Source organism: Thermobia domestica, chromosome 7 (assembly GCF_964235325.1).
Source record: "Thermobia domestica chromosome 7, izTheDome1.hap1.1, whole genome shotgun sequence".
NCBI lineage: Eukaryota > Metazoa > Arthropoda > Insecta > Zygentoma > Lepismatidae > Thermobia > Thermobia domestica.
The window spans coordinates 58,710,591-58,738,212 of record NC_137460.1 but is presented as its reverse complement, the minus strand read 5'-3'; the positions used below and the strand labels follow the sequence as shown (position 1 = coordinate 58,738,212).

Below are 27,622 nucleotides of genomic sequence, written 5' to 3'. Positions count from 1 at the left end.
AGTCCTTGTTAAACCGATGAAAATATTTTGTACATTGAACTCAATTAGCAGAATTGTTTCTGCTGTAAACTAACATCGGCAGATAGCACAATAATTTTCTTTCTGAGTTTTCTCATTTTTGTTACTGTATTTTGCAACATTTTTATGTCTGTACATTCATTTATATGTCAGGACTTTTTGAATTTTCCATCTTACTATTTTTCTGTGCAGATGTTACAGTTTGGCACTATCGTCTTTCGTTTTACCGTACCACATCTCATTTTCTTGGAAGAACCCATACCCGTCTAATACAATTCACTTTTCTTCTAGTGCGTGTTCATCTTCTTCAGTAAATGTATGTTCACCAAAAATTTCTTGCAGTTAACTTTCAATAACTTGTCACGTAATGTATCTGGGAGACTTGAAAAGTTCTTGAAGCAGTAGCAAGTAGCATTGCATTCTTAACGGCCTCTATGGCTACTGACATTTTGTTCAAATTTCAGGAGCATCTCATGCAATGGAAAAAGGATGCAGATATTTTATTTTCTACATGTTAATACTAATGTAGTATTTTTGATATATAGTTATTAAAAATCACAACGAAAGGAAGGAAAAAAAGCATCTGTCGAAAGTGCTCCAAATGAGAGTGTCGAAAGTACCCCGAATGTAGTTGCACTTAACTATATTTTTTTGCAAGTTAGAAACACTGCACACTGATGAACCAACTACCTGTGATTGCACAACTTTCAGCTGTATGTTGTCCACCATGAATGCTGAACAATACAACTTTTACTTCTAAACAAGAGCTTAACAAAACATACGCAAATTTTACAGTGACCCTCCACTCCTCACACATCTCTCATACTTTACCTCATAACCTTAGACCTTCCTCGTCAAATTATTCTATTCATTTTTAAACTTTTACAGATATACATTCCACACACCCCACAGTTTCACTTAGTACTGATTACGCCAACTCCTTCACTTCCGTATAGAATTGAGAGCGTTTTAAGCTTAGAAGTGTCGGTATTTCCCAACTGTCGGTCATCCGCTGAATAACTATATGGTTCTACGTTTTCTTTTTTTCTTTCACAATGTTAAAACCCATTATCAACTGCATATAATAATAATAATAATAATATGAATGCAATCTATCTACGGCTATTTATAAAAACCTTTTACACCCTGAAACAAGACTTTCGGTTCGCTTTTAGTATGTTAGTGATGAGCTACATGGATATGGCCTTGGCTCCTTTGCCTTCCAGCATCCGTTAGAAATTTTTAATGTGAGCTCAAAAATTAATATCGAAATAACAATTTCATGATATTGACAAAAACTTAGTGTATGTGACCGCAAGTTTGATTTCATGGGCGGGTGCTTGTCCGTTGAATAACTGTGTATCAATATAACTTTTAGCCTCCTCAGGTATATGGCACCCGAGGATTGAGCGATATAACATACAACAATAAAATAAATAATCCATATTCACAAGTGAGCGTGATTTTGTACCGATATTTCAAATAACTTCGAGTTTGATACTGTGTTTTTGTATTTCTAATTTAGGTAAAAAGTATTTGTATAAATTGAGTTTACACAAAAGGCATGGGCAGTTGAGTCGTTTTCAATTTTCATTCATATTATTCTAAAATATTAAGAGGTTTGATTATAATCGTTATTATTTTGATTTTTCTCTCTCTTTTTTGGCCAATATTGCTAACATATCATCATCATCATAGCTGGTCTGTCATTATTGGCAGGTGACTTGTCGCAACTCAGAAGCTTCAATATACGGTGGTCCTCGCGGTAGTAGCAATTTTCTGTTTTAATACCTGCCTTCAACTACAGTCTCCTTTGCCTCTCATTTTCTTTCCTTCCACCATACCCTATAGGACGTCCCACATAATAAAGTTCCTCCTCAGCCAATGTCCCAATCAGTTTCTTTTCATCCTCTTAGTTACATCTAAAAGTCTTCTTTTTCCCCTACTGCTACTAACACCTTGTCATTCGTTTTCCGTTCAACACAGCTAATTCTCTCTTTTTCTTTTTTCCGAAAGCCTCCAATATATTTTTCATTGCTTTTGCGTAATGTCCATGTTTGTGTTCCATAGAGTGCTTACTGCAATCAGTAAAACAAAATCTGAATATTTAAATGGAAGATAGTTCAATATAAAGATTAACTAATTTTGGTTGGAAATAAAAAATAACTGACGCCTTTAGCGTGTAAAAATAATTTAGCAATTCATGATATTCCAGTAATCTGTACCTCTTGATTTTTTTCATGCGTCTCAGGGGTAGCCTCCCCAATGTTTGGGAACCAGGGGAGTAACGGATCTGTTAAAAGATATAAAAATATATTTCGAAACGTTGTAATTTATCTTATTAGTGAAGCGCGGGCACCCATTGAAAAAGATTATCGCCTATGTTGTACACTTTCATCATACTTAAACGAAGGTAAACTATCAGTGGTCGAAGTGGGACGGTATGCGGTGGTATGCCATACCACCTCCGGTTTTTTCAGTAATGAAGACATGCCGTCTCTAGTTTTTCAGTGATCAAGACAATATTTAAATAGCCCGTATGTTGAGTCAAAATCATAATAAAATATACTGCCTCTGCTTTTTTCCACTTCGAACACTGTATACTATATTACATTTAGAAACATACATTGTATTTCCGTTACTATTGGAGTATTGTAGAATTTATCCAGAGAAAATTTACCCAAGAATAGCATAAGATTTTGTTAAAAGCAAGACTTGCAAGACTCTTGGTCTTGCGTTTGCTCATCACTAAGTATGTAAAAGAGTCCGCCCCAATGAAAACCAGGGCCCGCCAAGGAGAGCAACCACAAGGGGTCCACTTTGTACGGAGCCCCCAAAACTTCTAACTCAACATATATTTGTACACTTTCTTAATAAAACTATACCGGTATTTGTTTAATATGGAAATAGTTGATGCAGCATGAACATTTGATTTTACACTTCATCTGTAGCCCACTCTTTCTCTTATAAAAACAATCTAGTTCTATCACTTTTTTCTGAAAATATATGTGGAAGTATTTTAAAATTACTTATCGTCTTTCGGGTGCAGAATAATACCCGTTCAATATTACATAGACATAGTGTCTTGTAGTATTTGATCCCCCAACAAAAATTTCTGGATGCGCGCCTATGCCCATCTAAAAAATAATTGCTGGCTGTATATATATATATTTATATATATATATATATATATATATATATATATATATATATATATATATATATATATATGTATATATATATATATATATATATATATATATATATATATATATATATATATATATATATATATATATATATATATATACCGTAAATTGGTTATACTTTGGCCCAAAGGCAGAGAAAGATTCGATTTCTTTCTACATAGTTATTATGGTTTCTATCAGTAAGAAAAGTTGTGGATCGAAGTAGTGCAACATTGAGAACACATGGATATTAGAGGTAGTGATTTGTTTCCAGAACGTAGGAAGCAAAATGCTAGCAGTTGTTAGCAAGTAAACATTTATCATATTTGAAGTTCCACAACTTTTGTTCATTGCATTAAAGTGACGTATCCTGAATGCATAAGTAAGTAGAATATAAAAGCATGCTCATTATCGAATATTGTTAAGCTAAATCCTTAAATGTTTGTTCAATTACGCAGTGGTGCCCACCCCCTCATGTCCATGACGCACCCCCCTCAATTGTCTATCCGTAGGTGTTCTTCCATGAAAAAAAATCTTTTCGATTAATTTTTGCACCCCCTCAAACATATTTATATAGATTTTTAACCCCCTAAATATTTTAATGACGCAGTCTGCGTCATAACCCCCTTGTGGGCACCCCTGAATTACGCACAAACTATTAAGCGTTTAATTGCGTGGGGTAACATTGGCCCATATTTTCTGCGTTGGTAATGGCCCAGTATTGAAGATGAAATGGTGTACAAATGGTATGATGTAAGGAAGATTAACCCCCACTAGCTTCTAAAAGAGGATATTATACAGTGCCTGACTTGCAAGAATTTTCTTCCTAAAACTGAGCAGTAATGTACCGGTAAAGTACTCTACCGCGATGAAGAATATGGTTCCTGGCTCTTATTTTCGGATGTTAAGTATTCATCCACTTAAGGAGATTTTCATTGATCGATATTTTTGTTTGCCTCTAAATTGAACAAAGTGATTTATCCTCTATGTTTGTAATGTAGGTAGGCCTATAAGTTAACTATTCACAAATTTGTAGCGTTCTTTTGTACATGTACAAATATTTTCGGCATTTATTCCAAAGTTGGGCGTCCTCTTTCGCCACGTTTTTTTTTTCTGTTATCTCCTTTGCACACTTTCTGCAATTTGTTATTAGATTCATTAATCCGTGCTCTTCACAAACTTTTAAAAGATTTTGCTCGTTATCAACGTATTGCTTCACAAATGTTAAAATTGTTAGTTCATTGCCCTTGTACATTCGCCATGTTGATGACATAAATGCTCGTTTCTTTCCCACAATGCAACTGTTCGGTTACCGTGCGCCAAGTAGTTCCCTCCGCTCGTCGCATAGTCCCATGTTTATAACCGCTTATATATAACAAATACACATATTTTTCGATACTCTTATAGGGATATATTATCGAGCACACAAACGATCAAATTATCCATATCTTTCCTGTAAATTTTAAAAATTTTGCTGGAAACGGATGCCCAACTTTGGAACTTAACCCATATTTTCATGAGGCGATATTTCTCGTTCGATTGAAATTAAGTAAAAGCATTGATAATTTCACCAATGTGTTTATAATATCCTGTTCTTCTCTTCTGCTTCTTCAATACAGTGCTACAATAATACTTTCGTGTATTAATTAGTGATTTTGACAAATGGGCTAAATTTACCCCAATCATGAAAAGTCTTGCATGGCATCAAAAAAATTGGAACTATGTATAATCATCATTCTTGGTCACAATGAGTGTTCACTGCTTTCAAAAGAAAGTCAAAGGATTGCATTTTAACAACGAGAAATGTCATTAAATTACCTCCTTAATCTTAGGAGATATCAGAACGGGAATTTTGAAAATTAAAAAATGGGCCAAAGTATACCCAGTTTACGATATATATATAAAATATTAAGTAGAGTCAGACTGAGTTTACTGCCTTGAAGAAAACCAATTGAAGTTGTTAGCAAAATATTATGTGCTTTTAATTTTGATGAACACTTATCTGTTAATTTATACATTGTGATTACTCGAATCATTTTACTGGAATGTTGAGCTTGAATCATAATTTTATAACTCTATGGTTTGAATATTTTTTGCATCATCAATTTTAAGTTAACATTAACAGAGTCGTATGCTCTTTTAAGTTTTAATATCAATGTTGGTTCCTCTATGTAAATGAAAGTTTTGGCACTAAAAAAAATATAATCAATACAGTGTTGCCAGTTATAAAAGAAAGACAAATGAAGTGCGGCCGAATTATAGGTGAGTAGTTATCATACAAAATCAATTCTTAGGTTTACAAAAAAAAGTTTTTCCTCGATTTTCTGGAAACTTTCGTATGAGGATTGGCTTAGACCATTTTGTTTACATCAATGAGATCTACCCATTCGTACATACCTCATTCTTGGACATTTTTTTCCACTTAAACACAAATAATGTCGTTGATTTTTTATTTTCTTCTGGGAAATCATTAACAATTTGTGATGCAGCCATGACAGGAAATCCCTGCTCTAAAATATTAAATTATTGGATTATCTGTTATAGAAAACAGTAATACTTTCCTGCACTGATGGTCAAATTACTTTTTAAAAAGGTTGGAGTAATTTACATTTTCATCATTCTTATCTTGCATTTTCCGGAAACTGATCCTGAAGATATCAAAATTTCCCTACTGCTCCACAATTTTGAAAATGAAGTATGAAGGAAGAAAAGGTGATTGTGTGCTATGAAATAAATAAGAGACTATTAGATGTCTGCTAACTAAATAATTTTCAACTTCCAATTTTTCACCAAACTGTAATTTTTCTCACCAAAAACATTGCCTCGACACTTTATACAAATAATATATATCAGACCAATAGTCCTAAGGGCTATATGGGTACTCTCACCTGTAACTGTTTAGTAATGGGGGGCCAACAGTAACGAAGACAGAAAATATCGTGCCCTACGGGACTTTAACCCGCCTTCACTCTCTAACGCTCGCTCAGCAATGCTGTCTGTATTAAATGTTACTAAATTAACCTAACCGAATGTGAACATAATATCTAAAAAAAAAGTCGATCAAAAAACCTGCCCTCCCCCCAAAGCTAAATAATAGCCCTCTCTCCTTACGACTAAAAATTTTCGAGGCACATCATGTCCAAAATAAATGTCTTACTATTAAACTTCCATAATTTTCTCGTTCAATGAATTAATGGGTTAAATGGTTATATTATGGGTTCATCGAATTCTTTCCATTTTGGATGTTTGTCAGTGGTTATAAAATGTGTTTAAAATTATTAAATAGAACATTCAGTTCAGATGTGGTGATACCAGACACATTTTCATTCTATATCAGTACGTTTTTAATATTATTGTCTACAATCTTTTAACTGGATATGTCCTGTATTGCAGGGCCTACAAAATGGTTCGGAACAGATTTAAGGGAAGCGGGAAAACTTTTTTCTTTCTTTTGGATGGGGGTTAGGGGGTACAGACAACTGCTTTAATTTTAAGATTCGTAATATTACATGTATTTATACATAATTGTTAATTTTAATATTATCGTCATGTACAGTAGTGTCATTTTAGTTTTTGTTAGGGAGGCTAAGAAGCCCATTGTCATAAGAGTTTAACCTTTTTATTACTATATTAGCATACAATCAATTACTTCTCAAGCTCAGGGGGGAATTGCCTCTGCCCTCCCCAAACGACGCTTCTGCAAATATATCCAGGTATAAGCTTGAAGGAAAGAAAGAAAATATTTCATAACCAATATTGTAGAAGTTTAGTTATTAAATTAAATGACATATTCTCGTTGTGTTAGTAAAGACTTGTTGAGTAGTAAAAATATTTTGTGAAATAATAATAAAAAAAGAACCCCTTTTAAAGACAGTCATATTGTAACTCTAGGCTTGGTATACATACACTCAGAAAAACTACACATAAAAAGTTGCAACTTTATTTCGCATGTAACAGAAAGTAAACATTTATTGTCTTCATAATTCTTTCATAGTTATGTGTATAGTAATAACAAGAATGAACTAATCAAAAAAATAGTAAACGATACAATGCAACAATTAGTTTCATGGCAGAATATAAAATATATTGTATTTTACATAAGCAAATACCTGAGATGTCCTTCTTCCCCTCGTGTTTTCATTTTCAAATGATGTAACCAGGGGTAAAAGTGGATCTGAAAATGACGTCAAATCGTCCCCTGTGCCTATCTTTGCCCATTGAAATCTTTTAGGAAATGGGGGACACCATAGATATTTTTTGGAAGTGGGGTAACGGCGTCATCCCACGTTCCCCTCACTTTCTCCCCTGGATATCATTATTTCTCGTTAAAGTAAATGTAAAGTCTCAACTATTATTAATACATGGCACCATGTGCCCAGTAATTGTCCAATGTATTTTGTAAGGAACAACAATATTCAAAATAAATCAAATTCAAGAGGTGAATATTCAAACTTTGTACAAAGAGAAGTTGAAGAAATAATTTATGCAATTTGTTTTCTTTAATACTTAGGTTCTTTCATTGTTGAAACTAATTAATTTTACTCATCCGAACCACTCCCAATAAAGAAACTGTCAGGTTTTAGCTTTTAGCTGTTGGAAGTTTCATTATTGGAAGTGGTTCGGATGAATAAAATTAATTGATTTCAACAATGAAAGAAGCAAAGTATTAAAAAAAATCACACAGATTTTTTCTTTATCTTCTCTTTGTACAAAGTTTGAATTGAGTTGATTTTGAGTTTTACGTCCCGTTCAGCAGCGAGGCTATATGAGACGTGGACCTACTGATTAACGTGGAATCCGAACCACATGAGCTCCCGCCGGGAATCGAACCCGTGTACAAAGTTTGAATATTCACCTCTTGAATTTGATTGATTTATTTTGAATGTTGTTGCTCCTTACAAGATACATTAGAAAGGCATGTGGTGCCATCTGTTGATTATGAGCGATCCTTTAAAGTCACCTTACAATTAAAATGAAAGATACACATACATGTTACACAGGAGCACATATGATTCATATATTGAGGTATTTTTCAACTAAAAGTTAAAAATATGGGTAATAATACATTTTATCAGCATATATTGTAGGTATGATATATATATATATATATTACATATCAGCAATTCTTCTAGTTTAAGGCATCTCGAGTAATATAAGAAAATGAAAGGACCAAACTATTTAGTTACTTTACGGTTCAGTATGTCTAAACCAGGAGTCGGAAACACTTGAAATAGCCTATTTGACGTGATAGCCCTTTCTGTTTAGTGGTAGGAGTGGTGTGGTCCAGCAGTGTGAAGTGTTAGACTGACGACCCTGAGGTGAAATCAATTGGTGATTCAAGTTCCTCTGAAAATTGCGAGCATTTTTTGACTGTCCTCAAAATCCTTTGCGTTCGTGCCCATGTCGTATTGCATAAGATTACGTAGAAGACAATGGAGACAAGTATTCCAGTTAACGCATAATTTAAAAAATGGTTAACGCTTCCGCTTCTCGTGAACGAGTTTCCTGATTTGATTTCCAGTGAAAGTCCATTGAATGCATTACGGTGATTCGGATTTCATAGTAAACTCGAGATGCATAATCTTGCTTTACGTAACTTCGGTTTTGAAAAGAGGCATTAAACTTCGATAAACAAGCAAACTTTATCGTGCTAAAGTCGCCCTACACTCTGATCTTGCGTATACCCCTAAACATAAACCAATCTTTTTAAATAATAATAATAAATACTATCCATACAAATTAACGAGGTTCAATATTCCATCTTGAATCACTGCTGATCTTCAAATAAATATTACTACTAATTACTATTGGAAAAATAAGATATTTTTTTTTCTAGATATTACTTGTAAATTACACCGCAAATTGAAAAATTGGTTTGAGTGCAAGGTACGGGAAAAGTGAGGTAGATTCCGATCCCTGTTCTAAACCCTATTTCTTTCGTTCTTTCGTACATGCGTTGTTTCTGCCGTGCTTCGGAAGTATGTATTTTTTCCACTATTAAAGCTGCTGTACATACAGATTCCATCAATGTAAACGTTAACTTTCAGAGTTAGTTCAATCTTAAATGTTGCATGAAACTGGATAGGAAAGATGCGCCTTTAGGATTCATATCATCGTCGTCATCATAAGGTTCTGGCTTAAAGTCAGGAACAGTGAAGGCGATTTTTACTCCTTCGCATTTGTTTTTCATGTTTTGGCAGAAGAGTTTCTCCAGTGTGGCGGTTTTGATGATTTCAAATCCTTTGTTGCCGCCAAATGTAGAGGGTTTCCAATATTCAGGACTGTTGATAGGATTGGACATTAAGCCATTTATGGAAAATGGTCCGGCGATTGTAAGTCCTGACTCAGTCAACACATTTCTTCCAGTTTTCTCCAACATCACACCTAGAAAGGAAATTTTTAAACTTAATTTGACATGTAAGCACGGTATCCAATAATTTAAATGTGCATGAATATATATATGACACTTTTCACTATGCATATTTTCAGAATACATAAGCTCATATACTATATGTAAAAATTAATATTTCAATTTTACGTCCCATTCTTATGTGGTGTAAGGTAAAGGATATAGCAATGATGTGAATGGATGAAAAAAATATTGTAATGAAGAAAGTGGAAGGAAACAGAAGAACCCCGAGAAAACTTACGCACATGGCGTTTGTCCACCACAAAACCCACTTTGCGCGAGCTGGAAATACTTTACCACTGAGCCACTTTTGCCCCTATGTGATTTATATATATATGTATATGTATGTATGTATATATAGGGGAAACCGGGGTACTCGCGAATACTGGGGTTATGCCGAACACCCAAGTTTACGCTCAAGGAAGCTCGTTAGAAAACAGACGTTTTTGCTGACGCTAGCGGAGAGGCCTGGAAAAGTGTAGCATAAATTTGGTGACAATTAGTTGAATGGATTGCCAGGAAGAAGACGTTTTGTTGTTTTTGTCGATTCACTTATAACGTTGAATCAACAATCTGAGGATGGTAACTTGGCTCTTATCTTATCTATATTATTACAGATAAGACTTTTTATTCCTCTATATTTGAGCATTAGTTTGTAATCTTACTAACCTTTATGCAGTCAAAAATTAGTTTCAAATTTAACAATAAAATGGCGTCTCATGGGGAAATACCAGACAGAATGTTTGTCATTACTCCGGAGTGTTCGGAACTGCCCCATAATGTGAAATAAATTATCAAGATTTTTAATATTTTTTAAAATTGAAAATTAATTAATAAGTTAATGAAATCGGTTTGGGAAATAGATCATGTCTTGGTAATAAGCGTTATTAGCTATATTAATTAGAATAGTTTGCTATAGGCCCTATTTATTTTAGGCCATTAGTAGCCTACTTCATTATTCTATAGTCAGTAACCCTATTTTAGATATCTGATCCTTCATCATAGGCTGCAATTCTTTTGTGTGTGATTCACAAAGTGTTTTACAAATATACTTACCCTAGTAGCGTCCATTAGCAGTTAGTAAATTTTGTTCAGCCTATAGACCGCATTGGAACAGTGAACTAATAAAGAATACTGTCCTTACAATTCCAAATAATATTTTCATTTTAATGAATATTTTACTTAATGCATCGTTATTTCTGAATTTGTTTCATAAGAGTACATCTTGTTTAGCCTATTACCTATTAGCTTTCATTTGTAATGGTTTCAAAGATGATGAGGTCTGATCATGTTTCTCATTAACTTGAGTTACGTTTGTAATTATAATTCTTATTAAATATTTAAATACTAAATTACGGTATATTTTTAATATATTTTAATGTATTTCAATTTTCGTAAAGGAAAGTTTAAAGTAAACAGGATGTTCGGAATTACCCCGACCACTGGGGCAATCCCGAACACAGGTACATTTTTATAACATCTCACTTATTTGTTCAAAAATGTTACTTTCCTCTAGCAAACGGGGAAACTACAACCTTTCTATACACAAGAAATCTTAATTTTATAATCAAAGCATACCCCTGTCTCCCTTGTATATATATATATATATATATATATATATATATATATATATATATATATATATATATATATATAATACAGGGTGTCCAATATACAATGCAACCTGGGATAGTAGAACTTTTGAACCTGAAGCGATACACAAATAATGGTTATATCAAAATGAAGCCTTGTTCATCCATATATTTTTAAACTAGGAAGCAACGATTGAAGTACACTAGGAACCACACAGTGTTGCTAGATGTAACCGAAGGTGTAAATATTTTTTTTTTTTGCAAAACATGTAAATTGACTCATAACTCATACGTATGGATGTTCTGTCGTTAATTTTCAGTTTTTTTAGTTGGAGTAGCTTAGAAACCATGGCGCAGAAGAAATTTTTTTCCATTTCCACCGATAACTAATCGGATTAGGTCTCTGCAAGGAGTAACTAGGAAAATCGTAGTTTTCATAAATTAACACTCTGAATTGGCAACCCTGCTGATGTTTCAGTGCATCAAAAGGTGTGTTAAGGATCTGTCTACATTATGCAATTCCTGAAAACAATGAAAAACAAACTTTGAAATTATCATGATAAAAATTTTACTTACATGCATTTCATGAAGAAAATTATAAATCAGAAGTAAAATGCTTCTATTGATTACTGAATTTATGTACAAAGCTCAATCTTCTGAGACATTTTCTCAGGTGGATGGATCCTCTTATGGGTGTCCATAAAAGTAATTAAAGTCCACTCACCCCCTCATTATAACATTCTCATGTGCTCATTTTATTAGGATCACGCTAGTGGGTCTTATAAGATTGTAATGTTAATAGGATCACGCTAGCGGGCTTTATAAGACTGTAATGTTATTTGGATCACGCTAGTGAGTCTTATAAGATTGTAATGTTATGAGGATTACGCTAGTGGGCTTTATAAGATTATAATGTTATTAAGATCACGGTAGTAGGTCTTATAAGATAGTAATGTCGTTAGGATCATGCTAGTGGGTCTTATAAGATTGTAATGTTATTATAATCACGCTAGCAGGTTTTATAAGATTGTAATGTTATTTGGATCACGCTAGTAGGTCTTATAAGATTGTTATATTATTAAGATCACGGTAGTGGGCTTTATAAGATTGTAATGTTACTAGAATCACTCTAGTAGGTCTTATAAGATTGTAATGTTATTTGGATCACGCTAGTGGATCTTATAAGATTGTAATGTTAATAGGATCACGCTAGTGGGCCTTATAAGATTGTAGTGTTATTAGGATTACGGTAGTAGGTCTTATAAGATTGTAATAAGATTGTAAGATTGTAATATATATATTTACCTGGAGTAAATTCCAAAGCATCAATATCTCCGTAAAACTCTTCTAACGCACGCGCCACATCTGGGTCGTCGGTAAGTTGGCTAAAACTGGTAAGCGGCGAGAGTCCCACGAATTTACGGTAGTTATTATATGGTTGAAACCTTAAATCTCTGCCCCACTGAATCAAGAGTTTCTCCGTTTCAAACAGATATGGATGAAGGTTGTTACTAGTCATCTGAAATGATAATATACAAGATACAATAGAGTATTATTTCTTTGTTTTGAATCTTAACTCTTTCCTCTTCAAGTGCTGATATATCAGCATAAAAAGGTAAAGCAAAGAATACTGGATTAAAACAAAGCAACTGCTATTTATGAAAACCAACAAACGGAAAACAGCAACCATAACATTACAAAACTAAGTTTATTCTTAGAATTAAGTTACACATATATGATATTAACAAGGCAAATGAATAAACGGAATTCAGATAGGGCTACAGGAAACTATTTTAATGAAAAGCAATTTATTACTGTTGTGTGGTTTATAATGCTGATAATGAAGAAGGAGGAAGAAATAGGAATGTAGCAATGTAGCAGGTTCTCAAAACTATACAATAGAGGTAAAAGTGAGGGGGAACGTGGGGGTACGCCGTCCCCCTGCTTGCAGAAAATGGGCAAAGATAGACACGGGGGACGGCGTTACGTCATGCGTCTCCCTACCTTTTCAAATCCACTTTTACCCTTGTCTACAATGAAGGTAAGGTTGCAATTATGATTATCAATACCCTACATACGTACAAGAACTAAGTAAATATAACTTCCTTTGCATACTGATAATAGCTTGCATACGTCAATAAAAGGAAAATCCTCAGAAATTAGTCACTATCGACTTTCTAGAGGAATATCAAGAAGATCGATCTTTCACAGATAGTGTCAACTTAACCGTATTAATTGTTTCATCAGTGGTATGTAAATGTTATGAGAAATATGTGTGTCACAGGAGCTTGTGTGTCGCTGGCGACAGGATGTGAATCATCACTACTTTTTTTTTAATAGAAGGAGACAAAGAAACACAACCATATAGCGTTTCTTTTTACATAGTGTATATGCTACGCAGGGTTCAATAAAGACCAATCTTTCCCCATCAGGAAGTCGCGGTCGGAAAGAGGGATTGCCACTGTCGACGGTGCCGGGCCGTCGGAGGCAGCCGGCAACTGGCCGCGGTGGCACGATGATCTACTTGTTCAAAGTTGCCGACTCTTTGCCGACTGTTGCCGACCGTCAGAGTCGGCAAAACAGTCGGAAAGGCCTCTTTCCGACCCTCTGCCGACTCCTTATGCCGGCCTCTTTTCGACGGCGGCGCCGGCGCATTTACTGCGCCTTTACGGCAGTTTGCCGACTGCTCTTTAAGAACACTTTCCGACGGTGGCGCCGGCGCATTTAATGCTCATTGCCGGCTGTTTGCTGACTGCTCGGCGAGGCAACTATTCATCGCGGTCGAAAATCGCGCTGAAAGACGCCAGCGTCCGACGCCGGCAATCTGACCGCGGCATCTGGTCGCCATGGACAAATTGTCCGACTGTAGGCGGCAGAATCCTGATGGGTTTGCAGCAAAATAAACTATTGACAACAAATTATATACTTTTTGATTGTGTTGCCTACAAGAAAAAATTTAGGGCTGTCTCGTCTCGGAAAGGTGTCTTAAAAGTGCTATCTCAGTCTCGTCTCGTCACGAAAACTTTATTTCGTATCTTCGAGTGCCGTAAACATTCATTTTCTCGATTCTTGTTGAAAAAGAAACACAGAGATGAGAATTTACTCTCAAAAGCTTCTTATCTTGTTCAGTTCTATGTTATATGTACAGGGTGTCTCAAAAGTCCCCTGACAGGGTAACTCTGTTATTATCAGAGTTACAATAAAATGTAAGAGGAGGAAACCGTCTCCAAATATGGCGTTTTCAATCTAAAGTGAAAGATTTTTTTTTTAATCGGACGCACCGTTTGGGCTGTACACTATGCGCCCAGTGTTAAATGAAAATGCAACGTTGCCATTTACCTGGACACACAAGATAAGTGAATGAAGTTACTGTCTTTTACGCTAACGTGTCGATGAACAGCTCCCATTTCAAACAGTAACCTCATTCACTTATGTTGTGTGTCCAGGTAAATGGCAACATTGCATTTTCATTTAACATTCTGTACATAAAGAGTGTACAGCCCAAACGGCTCATCCGATTTAAAAAAATTCCTTCACTTTAGATTGAAGACATCATATTTGAAGACTGTTTTCCCTCTTACATTTTGTTGTAATTCTGATAATAAAAGGAACCACCGAGTTACCCTTTTGAGACATCCTGTATATATATATATCCTCACTTCGTAAGGTACTATTTTAGGTGTATTCTGTTAGTTATTAATATGAATAATCGAAAGGGAGGTGGCTGTAGACCTATTACTTATTAGAAATAGCACTTCTTCTTTTACTTTTTAAATTTTTATTAAATCACATCCTTTTACCCTTTTATCTACAGATCAAGGTGCCAAAAACGTGAATAAATTTTAACATACCCTCGTACATTAAAATATCAACTGTTTTTAATGTATCGAATGCCTCTGTAATCCTTTGCTTTTGGCTCATTTATTTATATACGGTGTAATACAAAAATATTTTCTGTTTTCTTTGAAATTAGTTCTAATTTTAACTGCTTGGTCTTGCTTGTTTCTTTCTTCAAATCTAGTTAAATGTCCCTTACTTCGTAAAAACTAAATTGTTTTATACTTTACATAATTGCAATATTTCATATTCAAATTTAATTTAAGTAATATTAAATGTATATGTAAAATGCACATTTATTTAAAAAAAAAAAACAAATGAACATTTAATTAGATTTGAGAAGATATCAGTAACATGACATCACAAAAAAATTCTCTCCAATTCAAAGAAAAAAAAATTGTCCCTATGTATCAATATGTTACAAATCAAATATAATATCAGAATTATGTATATGATGCTTGACTGACTGTAGTATTTGTAATCCTGAACAAAAAGTTTCGATATGGCAACACTATGTACCGTTAGAATGGGGATCTGTGATGGCAGCAAGATTTAGCACCGCCACACGATGGCATATCAGTGCGCGAGTGGCTGAACGAAACCGATGGATCGGTCGACGTGGGTCTGTGGAGTGACCAGCTCGATTTTCCGATTTGAATCACCTGACTTTTTCTTAGGGGTTGTTTTACAGGACAAAGTGTATCAACATCATATATGCAATTTAGCCGAACTACTTGAAGCTATCACAGAAGAGTTCCACAGGATAATAGTACAGATCTGTCAAACTGCTTGTGACAATGTTCCTCTTCGTCCCCAGGCATGTATCGATTTGCGTAGTGCGTTAACGGACTATGTCATGGAGAACAGAAGTTAAAATTCTTGTAAGGAAAGGTATGAGAATAATATGTTTATGTTCAAAGTTTTTTTTATTTTTTTACCGCAGTCTTTAAAACATCACATACGTAATTATGGGTCACCCTGTAGATATTCAATTACCGTTAAAATATAGGATTAATTTCAAAATTAGTCTTATCATAATGAATCAGCGTTAAGTTTACTTACAGCGCCTGCTCTTTCCTTTGTCATAGCATCAATAAATTTATCGAGACTATGATTGAAAATTGGGTCCGTGGAGAATACTGTTTCATTGGTACTATATCTGTAACCATCAACAGTTATTCCGTCAGGTATAAAGTGATGCCAATGATATAGATGATCAAACTCTACTGTAATCCTGTATTGATACTGGTAAGGTTGCTTATGCAAAATTTCGGGTTCGTAAGTCAATTGAAAATGATATTGCGTCAAATGTTGAATATACTCTTCTATTGATATCTTAAGGGTTTCACCTGAAATGAAAAAATGGATAATTGTTAATTTTATTGTAAGATTAATTTTTTAAATAATTATAATGAACTATTAAAGATCAGTAATATTGCAAGTAGAACTGATAGAAGTACTATAAGCGTGTCAATGTTAGATGTGTGAGTGTAATCCTTAGAAGAACACAGACAATAATAGATGCAAATATATTATAGTTGTCTCGCTGTATGAACCTTCAATAATGTTATAGTCTTGTAGCTGTTTAAACCTTCCTCTAATTACGTAATACTAACGCCTATAGCAGAAGATAATGCTGCTGAAGACTATGTCATTGAAAACATTTCGGCTGTTGCCACGTATAGTAAACACTAGTCAATAAGTAAAAGCCGTACAGCCGTGACTGATTAGGAAAATTCAGAGATGTACGCTAAATTGCAACACAGCATTAACTCCACCTGCTTTTAAGTCAGTGTGGATAAGCAAGTGGGTGGAACCAAGCTGGGGTAACAGCGTTGGAACTTATGTATAATTATGCATCCGAATTTATCCTCAAACATGTCATTTCAATTAACTTGATGTCATCAATAGATTCATATATATATATCAACTTTGGACATTACTTTTGTTAAACGGAAATTAAAGTTTTAATAGTTAATTATAATTTTGGGCTATATATCATTAAAAATACTATACACTCTCATTTCACAGAAGTGGATTTGAATGATCTTTCAATTGTATTATGCTTATTTTGGCCTTTTTCTCCTATTTCTATAGCTATCTCGTCCACACAATATGATTTTGATTACCTCTTATATGTGGTTTCGTTGAGGCATAGTTATTAACCATGTCATTCGAAAATCTTCGTGGCCAGGAAACACATATATCGTAGACCATAATACCAATGTGGATGTGGTCTGTTAGCCAAGAATGCACACATTGAAATACTATGATTAACGCACCTCAAATCTGAACTATTTTTTCCTGTATTTGTGCTTAATTTCTACAATTTAAACTCTTTTACAGACAGTGTAATGTAGTACTAAGGTATTGTGTACTGTAAAGCTAAATATCAAAACACCATATCGAAGAGGGCAGAAACACAGGTAATAAGGAATTTATCAAAAATGAAAGAAAGAAAGAAAACAAATTAACATTTAGGATCATCTCTGTATGAAAAAGACTAAAGATAATTTTCACTTTCTTTTCCTTGAGTAACTAAATATTTTTCTAGAAGTTATAGTTTCCTTATGCAAATAGAGTCATAAAAAAATCACTTAATATTTACTTGGATATGCTCTTACCAACCAAAATCAGCCTGGTAGTTTCATAAAGTTGATCATCTGTCCAATCAGGGTGTTCCTCCTTGAGTACGTCACAAACACGATTGTGTTCTCTTAGCCAAATAGTAGCAAACGCTAATAAATGCGGAAGAATAGCAAAAAATGGATGACCCAAGGCAAACTTCTTTCCATTGTAACCTGGTGGATACCACATTTCTACTTGAGTGTTCTCATCAAGATATGGAGGAAATTCTTCGTCGTTTATTATCTGCGTCTTCATTTTTCCGTCTTTAAAGCTTCTTAAGGCTCTGCGAGTTGCCTCATCTTTGCCATGGATTTGTGAAACATCTACCTGTAAGTAGTATTCGATAATAAATTAAGTGCTAGGAATAAAGTAATTTACTTTTTATTATATTTTTATTATTTTATTGTATAACAATATTACCATTCTATCACTGGTGTGTACATTACAGCATTCGGCTCGTTTCTTTTTAAACGCTCCTTATACAGTAATCAGAGACGATACCTGAGTTAAGCATTGGTGTTCCTATCTCACGTTCTCACCTACTGACCATTCTTACAAAGTTAAAAATTTGACGGTATCATTAAGGAATATTCCATTGAACTGTAATAATCACAGATGTTCTTATTGTATCCAATATAACATTATGTGAAATTATGCATAATTACATATGGTCATCAAAATAATGAAAACACCTCTAGTTTGCAATACTAAGATGAACTAGGTGAAAATACTGAGGATGCTCATGAAACGTCTTGTAAATATAGACAGACATATTTGTTGTTTGTTACAAGTTGAATAAAAATTTTAAATGTAGATATTTTACATATGAGACGTAAACTTATCACTTAACGAGAGATCTGAATCACACAGGTTCCTATCATGAACGAATTAATGATCACGTTCTGTCACTTACATGAGTATGTAGGATCCTCATAAACCAAGCAATGAAATAATAGGAAATTATCTTGTTTCAAAAGAGGAGTTAAAATAAAAGTTATTTCAATTTCAAAATTTGACTCACATTCGCATACGAACCTCATAATATTCGTGGCGTGGTAATTCTAGTAGATTATGTTACCTTTCATTCAATAGTCATTAATGTGCGTGGTCATCTTTGACTCAGTAGTCACTATTAGGCGTATTTGCCTTTGACTCAATAATCACTAAAGTCCGGCTCAAACCTCTTGACGTCTATCGAAAGCCAATGGTATGCAGGTGCGACGTTGTCGGATTTGACTTCCTTTCGTGTACAAGCATAACGTGAAACATTAACGCGAGAAATTAGCTAAGATATTGAAAAACAAATTCGTTCTCACAAATTTATTCATTCTGTAGTGACATATATCATAATGACGCACCTTTGAAATTGCTTTCTAATCCAGGAACAAAGCTATTAGACACGTCGCCCAATTTGCATGGGATATTGTGAAAAGGAGGACACGCCTTAAACGTCAAGAGATTTGAGCCGGACTGTAGTAGGCGCTACCTGGTAAAACTTAAAAATATGATCTACATGTGGCTTTTTTTTGGCAGGAGAGGGGGAGAATAAAGATGTCATATATGCTTAGAATGGACGAAAAAGACTAGTACCGTTTTTTTTTTTTGTTTTGTTTTTTTGTTTTTTTGAGGACATGGAAATAAGAATGAGAGTTCAACATGGGATGGTTCACATTTTAAAGTCGGTTTTACACTTAGTTGACTTGCACCAAATGACATCACAGTAATTGAGATCTCATACTATAAGCAATGATTTCCGTTTAGAAAACAACTTATTTTGATTGTACCTGGACTTGGACTTGTGCTTGGACTATTAAACAAATTTATTCGTGTTCTGATCGGAATCTCGAAGTTACCAATACTTACTGCATGATTGCCCCATTGAAATCCTGGTAAAAATTTATTATCAGCTCTTGCAGTTTTAAAGAATTGATGAGTGAAGTGTTGAGCATATGTTGCCAGCAATACATTAGTACCATGTGGATCAGGTTTAAATTTCTTCCTCAAGAAGACTGTTTTTAGAAGTTCTTCCGGTTCCGGAAAGTTCTTATTTCCTTTAAAGAAACGTAGGAAGATCACTTTAAAAATCTAGAGAAATTTAGACATGAAGCTACATCTGTAATTTATTATGGGTTTCAAAAGTTAACAAGAAATAAAGGATAGAGAGCTTATAAAGTTCACAAATTTATAATGTTAAGCTACAATTGTATAAAATATAATTTTACAGGCACAAATTATTGACATTTTGCAAAACAAAACAAGAAGTTGCACAGTTTTAGACTAACTGTATTAATCAGCAAGCAATGCAAATTTATATTATTAGTAGAGGCAGTAAGGTCGTAGAAAATATGTTTCAGGGGATACAACCGACTGCCTTACAAATTGGACGCTAATCATACGTCAAAACGACTCTGCATAAGGCGGATAAACTCTCAAATTGGTTTGAGTTAGTAGTCGAATACTAATATTACTTGTCTAGTAGCTTTGTTAAATATAAACTATTACAGAATTCAATCGTTAGAGAATAATTTAAAATAAAATTTATTAAACTTATTACTGGCAAAAATTGTAATTTTTCAGAAATAAATAACTAGTGTTAGGATTTTTAAGAGTACACTTTCTTCTTTGTTTTAGAGGGGAAAAAATAGCAATCCGAAAGTATCAACGGTGTTAAATGTTGTTTCCAGCTCAGAACAGAGAAAATTTTTCAGCATCTTTTCTTCCTTTAGGAACCCTTGTCTCTGATCTCTTTATCTGCCTCAAGCACGAATCCGACCCTTCTTGTTCTTCTTTTACTGCTACTTTTTCAAACTTTTAACCAAATTTTCAGGTGTCTCATTATGTATCCCGTAGGGAGTTGCATTTCGTAGAACTTCGTGTTATTCTCAGCCTGGGGCACAACGAGAATATTTCTATAAACATTAAAAAAAAAAAAAACTTGGAAGATCTAATAAACGGCAAAAACTAGATCCAACAGCACTCCACCGTACTCTCACCCCCTTGGGGTGTATTTCATAAATTTCTCTTTTTAGTGGAAACATGTGTACAAAATGTCAATCATCTATTTCCAGTTGTTTGAGAAATGTGGTGAATAACAAAAAAATATTTTCAAAATTCCTTTCGATCCCTAGGTGTCGCATTTCGTTTTCACTGTCAGCCTTTGATCCATGGAGAATGTTTCTACAAAATTACAAGGTACTATGCTTAATAGTTTCGGATAGCTGATGAATACCATTAAACCATTAAAGCCTCAAATCTAATAAACACATATTATGTAGAGTCTAGGAAGCAAGAATAATAATTATGCTAAATCTTAGGGATCTACGCATAGTTTCGGAGAAATGATGAGAAAAAATCTACCTTCCTCCTCATTTTAGGAGGTTCATGTCACAAGATTTCGTCTCATCAAAACCCTAGGATCCAAGAATACTTATATAAAATTTCAAATTCTACACATACTTTTAATCTAATGCATGCCAAGAAAAGAAAAAAATCACTCTCCTGTCCCTTTAGGCATGTCTCCCTGCATGTCGCAAAATCCTGTCTTATACAGCCTAGGACCCAAGGAAAATATTTATACAGAATTTCAAGGTTTTACACCTACTAGTTTCGAAGATCTGTGAATGAGTGAGTTGTGGTCAAGGAGATTAACACATCTACAAGATTTCAAAGTTCTACTAACAGTGTCGGAGATCTTGGAAATTATCCGCCATCCCAAAGAAAAAAATATCATTCGATGCTCGCATCCTTTCTTAATTACCCATTCTGCCCAGATATGCCTAGAGCATAAAGAGAGTATTTCTACAAAGAACGTGCTGCTGGTTAAAAAAAAAAAGCTCTCTTTTAATAAATTTTCAATTGTGCTTTTAATGCTAATTTGAGGACGCTGAAACCAATGGATTTTTAAAAAATATTGTATATTCATCTATTGATGAGTGGATTGATAGCTTAGGGGAGAGGGTGGGACATTGGTACAAGGGGCACATAGGTACGAGGTAGATATTTTTCCACTATGAACGAACATCATGAGGCACAGTTGAAAGATGGACGCAGCGTTCTTTTGTCTGTGGAGAAAAAAGTTTGATTTCTTAGAGCAAAAGTAAGTTTTCACTTATGTCTTTGTAAGCTAATATTTGTAATAAGCACTGGATTTTTGAAAACTTATGTAAGTTGCATGAAAGTGTCATTCTTTACAAATAATTTCGTTTATGTTCAATTGCCCTGCGTGGAGTAATTTTTCAGTTATAGGAATTAATGATCCTAAGTTCAATTGGGGCACATTAGTACACATACATGTGGGGTGGATTGGTACGGGCCACTGTGCCCCCACTTCTCTGTACCAATCTACTCCCTCCATTTATAATTATACGGGTAGACTACTCTTTGTGCATTTCCTATGTATCACAGTTTTCGTTGTGATTAACATAAAGTAGAAAAAGTTACTCGTAATATAGGCTATTTCATGTGTGATCGCTTGATTTCCGTAATCAAAGCATAAAAATAAATTAACCAAAATAATATGGAAAACTTTCCTATTATTATATTTCCGAATTTCCGGAACTATAGGTATAGCCGATAGGAACACGAACTTTCGAATGGAAAATTGTTTAATCATTTAGGAGCCTTGATAGCAAAAACATGAAGATTCTTTCCCCCAGGTCATAATATGCAAGTGATTTTAATGGGCACATGTCTATCAAAATCAACCTCAAGTATATATTTGTACATGGACGCTAAAAGTCAGCGTGTAGTAAGCGTCATATTTATTCGACTTTCAGCAACCTATTTGAAAGTTATTCGGCGAAGTTCTTGAAACTTTAATATTATAAAGGTAACCAAGAAAGTTCTGTCGCTTTTTGTGGAGGTCTGTGTTTAATTGGCCCTCACACCGTGAGTTGAATGCGAATATAGATAAGGCGAAAGTCAGTTGTTGGTGTGGATATACCCAACACACTTCCTGATTGTGGCAGTTCAGTTACACAGTCAACTTGCTTAAGGACAGAGTAAACATGGAACCTCCACAGAGACCCCTAAGGGCGAGCATGATGTACGAGTTCAAACTGGGGTCAAACGCCGCTGTAGCAAGGGAGAAGATATGCCAAGTCTTTTGTGAGAGTGTCGTGACTACGCAGACAGTGCAACGGCGGTTTAACAAGTTTAAAAACGGTGACGAACACTGGAAGACGCAACACGTGCCCGAAAACCAACACATGTACAAAATGAACATCTTCAGATAGCAATTAAGGCGAACAGTGGCCAGATATGTGAGGAACTCAGACTACAATTCAGTGTGAGTGAAGAAACCGTTCGGCAGCACCTCCATCAACCTTGGAAGCACTACAAGTTGGGTCGATGAGTTCCACATGATTGGATCCGAGCCAGAATGCTTTCAGAACCTGTGTTTCTTTACTGTCTTGTGTGAGGAAGGGGAGACATTTCTGGAAGGGTGTTGACATATGATGAGAAGTGAGTTCTGTACGAAGCTCCACGGCGCCGTCATCATTGGTTAGCATCCCACGAACCGGTTCAAAAACAGCCAAAACCAGCACTGCACCAAAAGAAGGTCCTTCTGTGTGTTTGGTGGAATGATTGTGGGATCGTGAGTCGCGAACTGCTACCAGCTTGTCAAAGCATCAATTCAACTGTGTATTTTACGTCTCATATAGCCTCGCTGCTGAACAGAACGTTAAACTAAAATCAACTCAACTGTGTATTGTGAGCAATTGGTTTGTATTCAAGAACAACTCAAAACTCTAGAGCCAGCACATCTGAATCGCAAAGGGGTCCTCCTGTTACAGGACAACGCTAAGCCCCACGTGGCTAGGATGACCCGGGGCACCATTCTGTGCCTTTTATGGGAAGTACTACTGCATCCGCCATACTCCCCCGACATTGCACCATCCGATTATCACCTGTTCTACCGCGATGGAATCCATGGCCTTCCAGAGCGTTGGCAGAAGGTCGTCGATACTGATGAGACTCTTTTTGATCTTCCAGATATGTCTTAGGTGACATATCGATGTTCGAAGGTTGTGGGTGAAAAAGCGACAAAACTTTCTTGGTTATCTTTATAATAACAAAGCTCCGCCTCCTTTGGAGACAAGGGGGCGTTCGAACTAATATTAAAACATCTTTTCCAGTTAGTAGTTGATGTTGGGAGTCAGGTGGTGCAGTTCGTTTTTAGGTGGTACCGAGGAAGATGTTGGGAGTGAAAAGTGTTAAAAGTTAGTATATAAATAGTGTAAACAAAAGAAGAACGTAATTAGGTTTAGAAAAGGAAGAGCACAACTATGTAATTGTTTATATGTGTAATCGAGTTGATGTCTGAAATGAGCCAGAAGTGGCCGAAGTGGTAATTAGTTTGTTACGAGCTGTAAGTGGTTGAGATTATGAATAGATTTGATATGAGCCAAAAGTGGCTGAGTTGATTAGTTTTCGATGTTAGTTGCTCAAGTCTATTTCTGAACCTTAGTGGTTGGATTAGGATATGTTAATGTAGCCAGTGATATACAGATACAGTAAATGGTTGAAGTGGTTTGGAAGTTGTTTTGACATCATTGGTGATTATTAGTAAGAGTATAAAAAGTTAATACCTTTGTCTGTTTAATTAATTTACAACCTAACAGTTGAGGTATGAAAGATTTCAAAATTTTGTAAACTGTAGGTAGCCCTTGGATTATTTACTTCTATTTTTCCTTATAGAGACAGAGCCTTATGTATAGTACGTTTTTATCTTTGTAAATAGCTTGCGGAACTTGTAAATTTTCATGAGAACACAAGCAAGCATTGGACTTTTTATTTTATTTTTTTATTTTTATATAACAGGTTGAACTCGATCTATTGAATCACTAAAGATTCGGGTTAAGTTTAGAGTTACCCCTCCGCTTTTTATAAAAATCAGGAAACTTTACAGGAGAAATAAGGTAAGAAATGATAATTTGAAGTTTTTATTTGTTGTTTAGGAATGTAAGTTCGGCAGGAGAGTTATGTTTAATACGAGAAAAGATATGTGGAAGTTAGTACTATTTGCCGGATGTGGAAGCATTGCGGAAGGTTTCAACAGCATGGTAGTTGTAAAATATGGCGAATATGGTAAACAGGTGTAACGGATGCCCAAAAATAATGAGAACCTTTTAAATTTTTGTGAAGTACATGGAGTACTGAAGTTAAGTGAAATGTAACAGTTTTTAATACTTTAAGCGCTGTTTTTTGTATGTTGCAAAGTCCAAGGGCAAATTCAGACTGGAGGGGCAACTCTAAACTTAAGCCAATTCTTTTTATGAAACATGTTTTTATTTTGCATTTTTGCTGCTGTAGGTCCCTAAATCTATTGTTAAAATACTTGAGTTTGTGAAAGTTTAATAGAATATTATATTTCAAAATATTTGATGGAAAAATAAAACAAAAAAAAAATTACGTTATATCTATTATGAAAACGTCTATGTGATATTTCATTTTGCTCGTACCAATCTGCCTCCACATGGGGAAGATTGGTACAGATTGCAGACCTTTCGTAAAATGTAATGTACTCCAGGTAGGAAATTAATAGAAACAATATTGTACATTGTAAATGTAGTTAAAGAATCATAGTTTAAGTAGGAACAAAATCATGTTTCTCAAGCTGACGATATATTCGAAAAACTCGGGTAAGTAAAAATCATACCAATGTCCCCCCTCTCCCCTATATGAGCCATACATATTTCATATTTTAATTATTAATATACAAAACACTTAATTTAAAAGACATTCAGTTATGGTGGTGATTTTAAGGAAATTACTTAAAATTTCCTGGTTGGAGTTCAAAACTGTCAAAGAAGTGACATATGTTACTTACCTTTTGCACCCGTAGGAGTTGGACAATTGGCGGGAACATTTGGTAGAGCTCGTGCAAAATACGAACGATTGAAATATGATTCCAATGTGATATAGTCGTATCCCGAGTTATATCTCACAGGATTATCTATCATTTTTGCTCTACCTGTAGAAAAAGAAAGAAAAGTCAAATGAGTTTTATGTTTACATCTACGGTTTAAATCCCTCACGCATTTTTCTCTGATGCTGTGTGTAAACTTCTCTTTTTTAAATCTCATTATACACTTATCGACACCATTTAAATGCGTCATGAAATTTCTCCCACTAAGCAGATAGAAAATATCATTAACATACTTTCACATAATATCCCTAGATTTTATTAGGTGCTTAAATTAATTCTCGCAGTTTTTTTTTTTTTTTTCAAGAAAAAACTCATATTTATTTCAAAAGAACGGTACATTATATTTTTATTGAAAGCACTGCCCATCGGAAGCTACAACTTTCTTCACTTTTTGGGTAACACATGGATTCCATTATGAAAAGAAAAATCAGGTTCTTTTGAGACGATCTACTCATCGATCCGTTTTTCAATATGTTCAAAAGATCTGAAACGTTCAAAAAGCAGGCCATGGTTCTACATCAATCGAAACAAATAGTAATCTGAAGTAGACGTCTGGTGAATAGGACAGATGGAACAGACACCCCATAAATTCCTTGTAGGGTTGCCACCTCTGGAAAATAAAATAACCGGCTACGCCTCAAAATTCCCTATATCTCTAAGTGTCTAAGAAATACCGGAGTCTAAGTGTGAAATGTATCTGTTCATACCCATTCATGGGAAGGAAATGTACTATTGTAGACAAAAGTGCATTAGTACCTGTATTCTGCATATCTTTAGTACATTCACTAATGAGCTTAATAGATACATTGTGCTATAAGTGAGAAACTGAAGTCGGTATTGAAGATTTTATTGTATTTACCAGTAACTGCCACTTCTTTAAAGTTATCAAAACACATGAACAAAAGTATATTAATCCTTACGTGACAATTTTGGATTTACAAAATGAACTTTACACTTAAGGAGGACTTCCTTTACACCAATATCCTATTTTTGTTATGGAGTTTTTGGCAGTCGCTACTACTATTGTTATGTTCGAGGACTTTCTTTACACACTTCCTCGTAAAGGAAATCCTCGTCAAATTGAAGATTATTTGCAATCTGTTTAATTTCTTCTAGACTTGGCAATGACTTGTTTAGATTCAAGTACAAAAAGTACTTAAAAGATTCCGTGCTTTATTCTGGATTACAAATTAAAAAAAAAAAACAGTCATAAAAGGGCTGGTAAGAAGTTTGTACCGGTCACCGGCCTTAATCAAAATAACAGCAATATTTCCGTCCAAGCTGGTCAAAAACCGGTCAGTTGGCAACCCTATTTCCTTGACTAGTTTTGCAATACGTGGTCTAGCACTATCATGGAGAACAATATAGGTGTGTCATGTCTTTGGCATAATGTGAGCTTTATTATTATTATTATTATTATTATTATTATTATTATTATTATTATTATTATTATTATTATTATTATTATTGTGTTCTATTCAAAATGAGTAATTGTAATTGATAGCGTTGAGAATGAACTACTTGACCCAGCTGCAGCAAGGCTACACCACTTCATCTCATTAAATGCACAGCATGGCACTTTCAAAAATATCCTATTGTGGCGTTGATGTTGATTTGCCGGGACGTGTTCATGCTTTCCTGCAGCGTAATGAATCAGGTGTTAATTCAGAACCTGAATTGAAACAGATCTCAAGTCCACTGTTTTCGTATGCTTGCCTGTTGGTAATATTTTTACCTACTGTATGTCTAGTGTCACTTTTCTGCTATGCTGAAATACCACAACTAACTGGCCTTTATCAGTCAATAGCGAGAATTAATTCAAGCACATAATGTATTTTGTCATTTCGGTTGATTTTGGTGAAGAAATAAGCAAAAGCTTCAAAACACATTAATATTAAATTTTGAATAAATATTACCTGAACCTGCGCTCTTTACACAGCGCATCACCTACATATGAGCATGAATCTCCTTGTCATTATTCACAAGATCTGTACATGCCCCTTTACAGATAGAAGACGTC

At 34.7% G+C, this 27,622-nt stretch overlaps 1 protein-coding gene across 5 annotated transcripts in view; it reads right to left on the bottom strand.

Moving 5' to 3' along the window:
- Positions 1–6,827: 6,827 nt before the first annotated feature.
- The window catches only part of LOC145690140 (prostaglandin G/H synthase 2-like), a 109,508-nt gene continuing 88,713 nt past the window's right edge, over positions 6,828–27,622 (bottom strand). For 2 of the 5 annotated variants that reach the window (XM_081764740.1, XM_081764741.1), the window contains 6 exons: positions 25,504–25,647; positions 19,536–19,723; positions 17,669–17,999; positions 16,107–16,393; positions 12,513–12,726; positions 6,837–9,590 (listed from right to left, as the gene is read on the bottom strand). In XM_081764740.1, coding sequence (XP_081620866.1) covers positions 9,256–9,590; positions 12,513–12,726; positions 16,107–16,393; positions 17,669–17,999; positions 19,536–19,723; positions 25,504–25,636 — 1,488 coding nt within the window. In that variant the 5' untranslated portion in view covers positions 25,637–25,647 and the 3' untranslated portion in view covers positions 6,837–9,255. Of the gene's footprint in view, positions 9,591–12,512; positions 12,727–16,106; positions 16,394–17,668; positions 18,000–19,535; positions 19,724–25,503; positions 25,648–27,622 lie in introns of all 5 variants that reach the window. The other 3 variants (XM_081764737.1, XM_081764738.1, XM_081764739.1) reach the window with 3 other exon arrangements.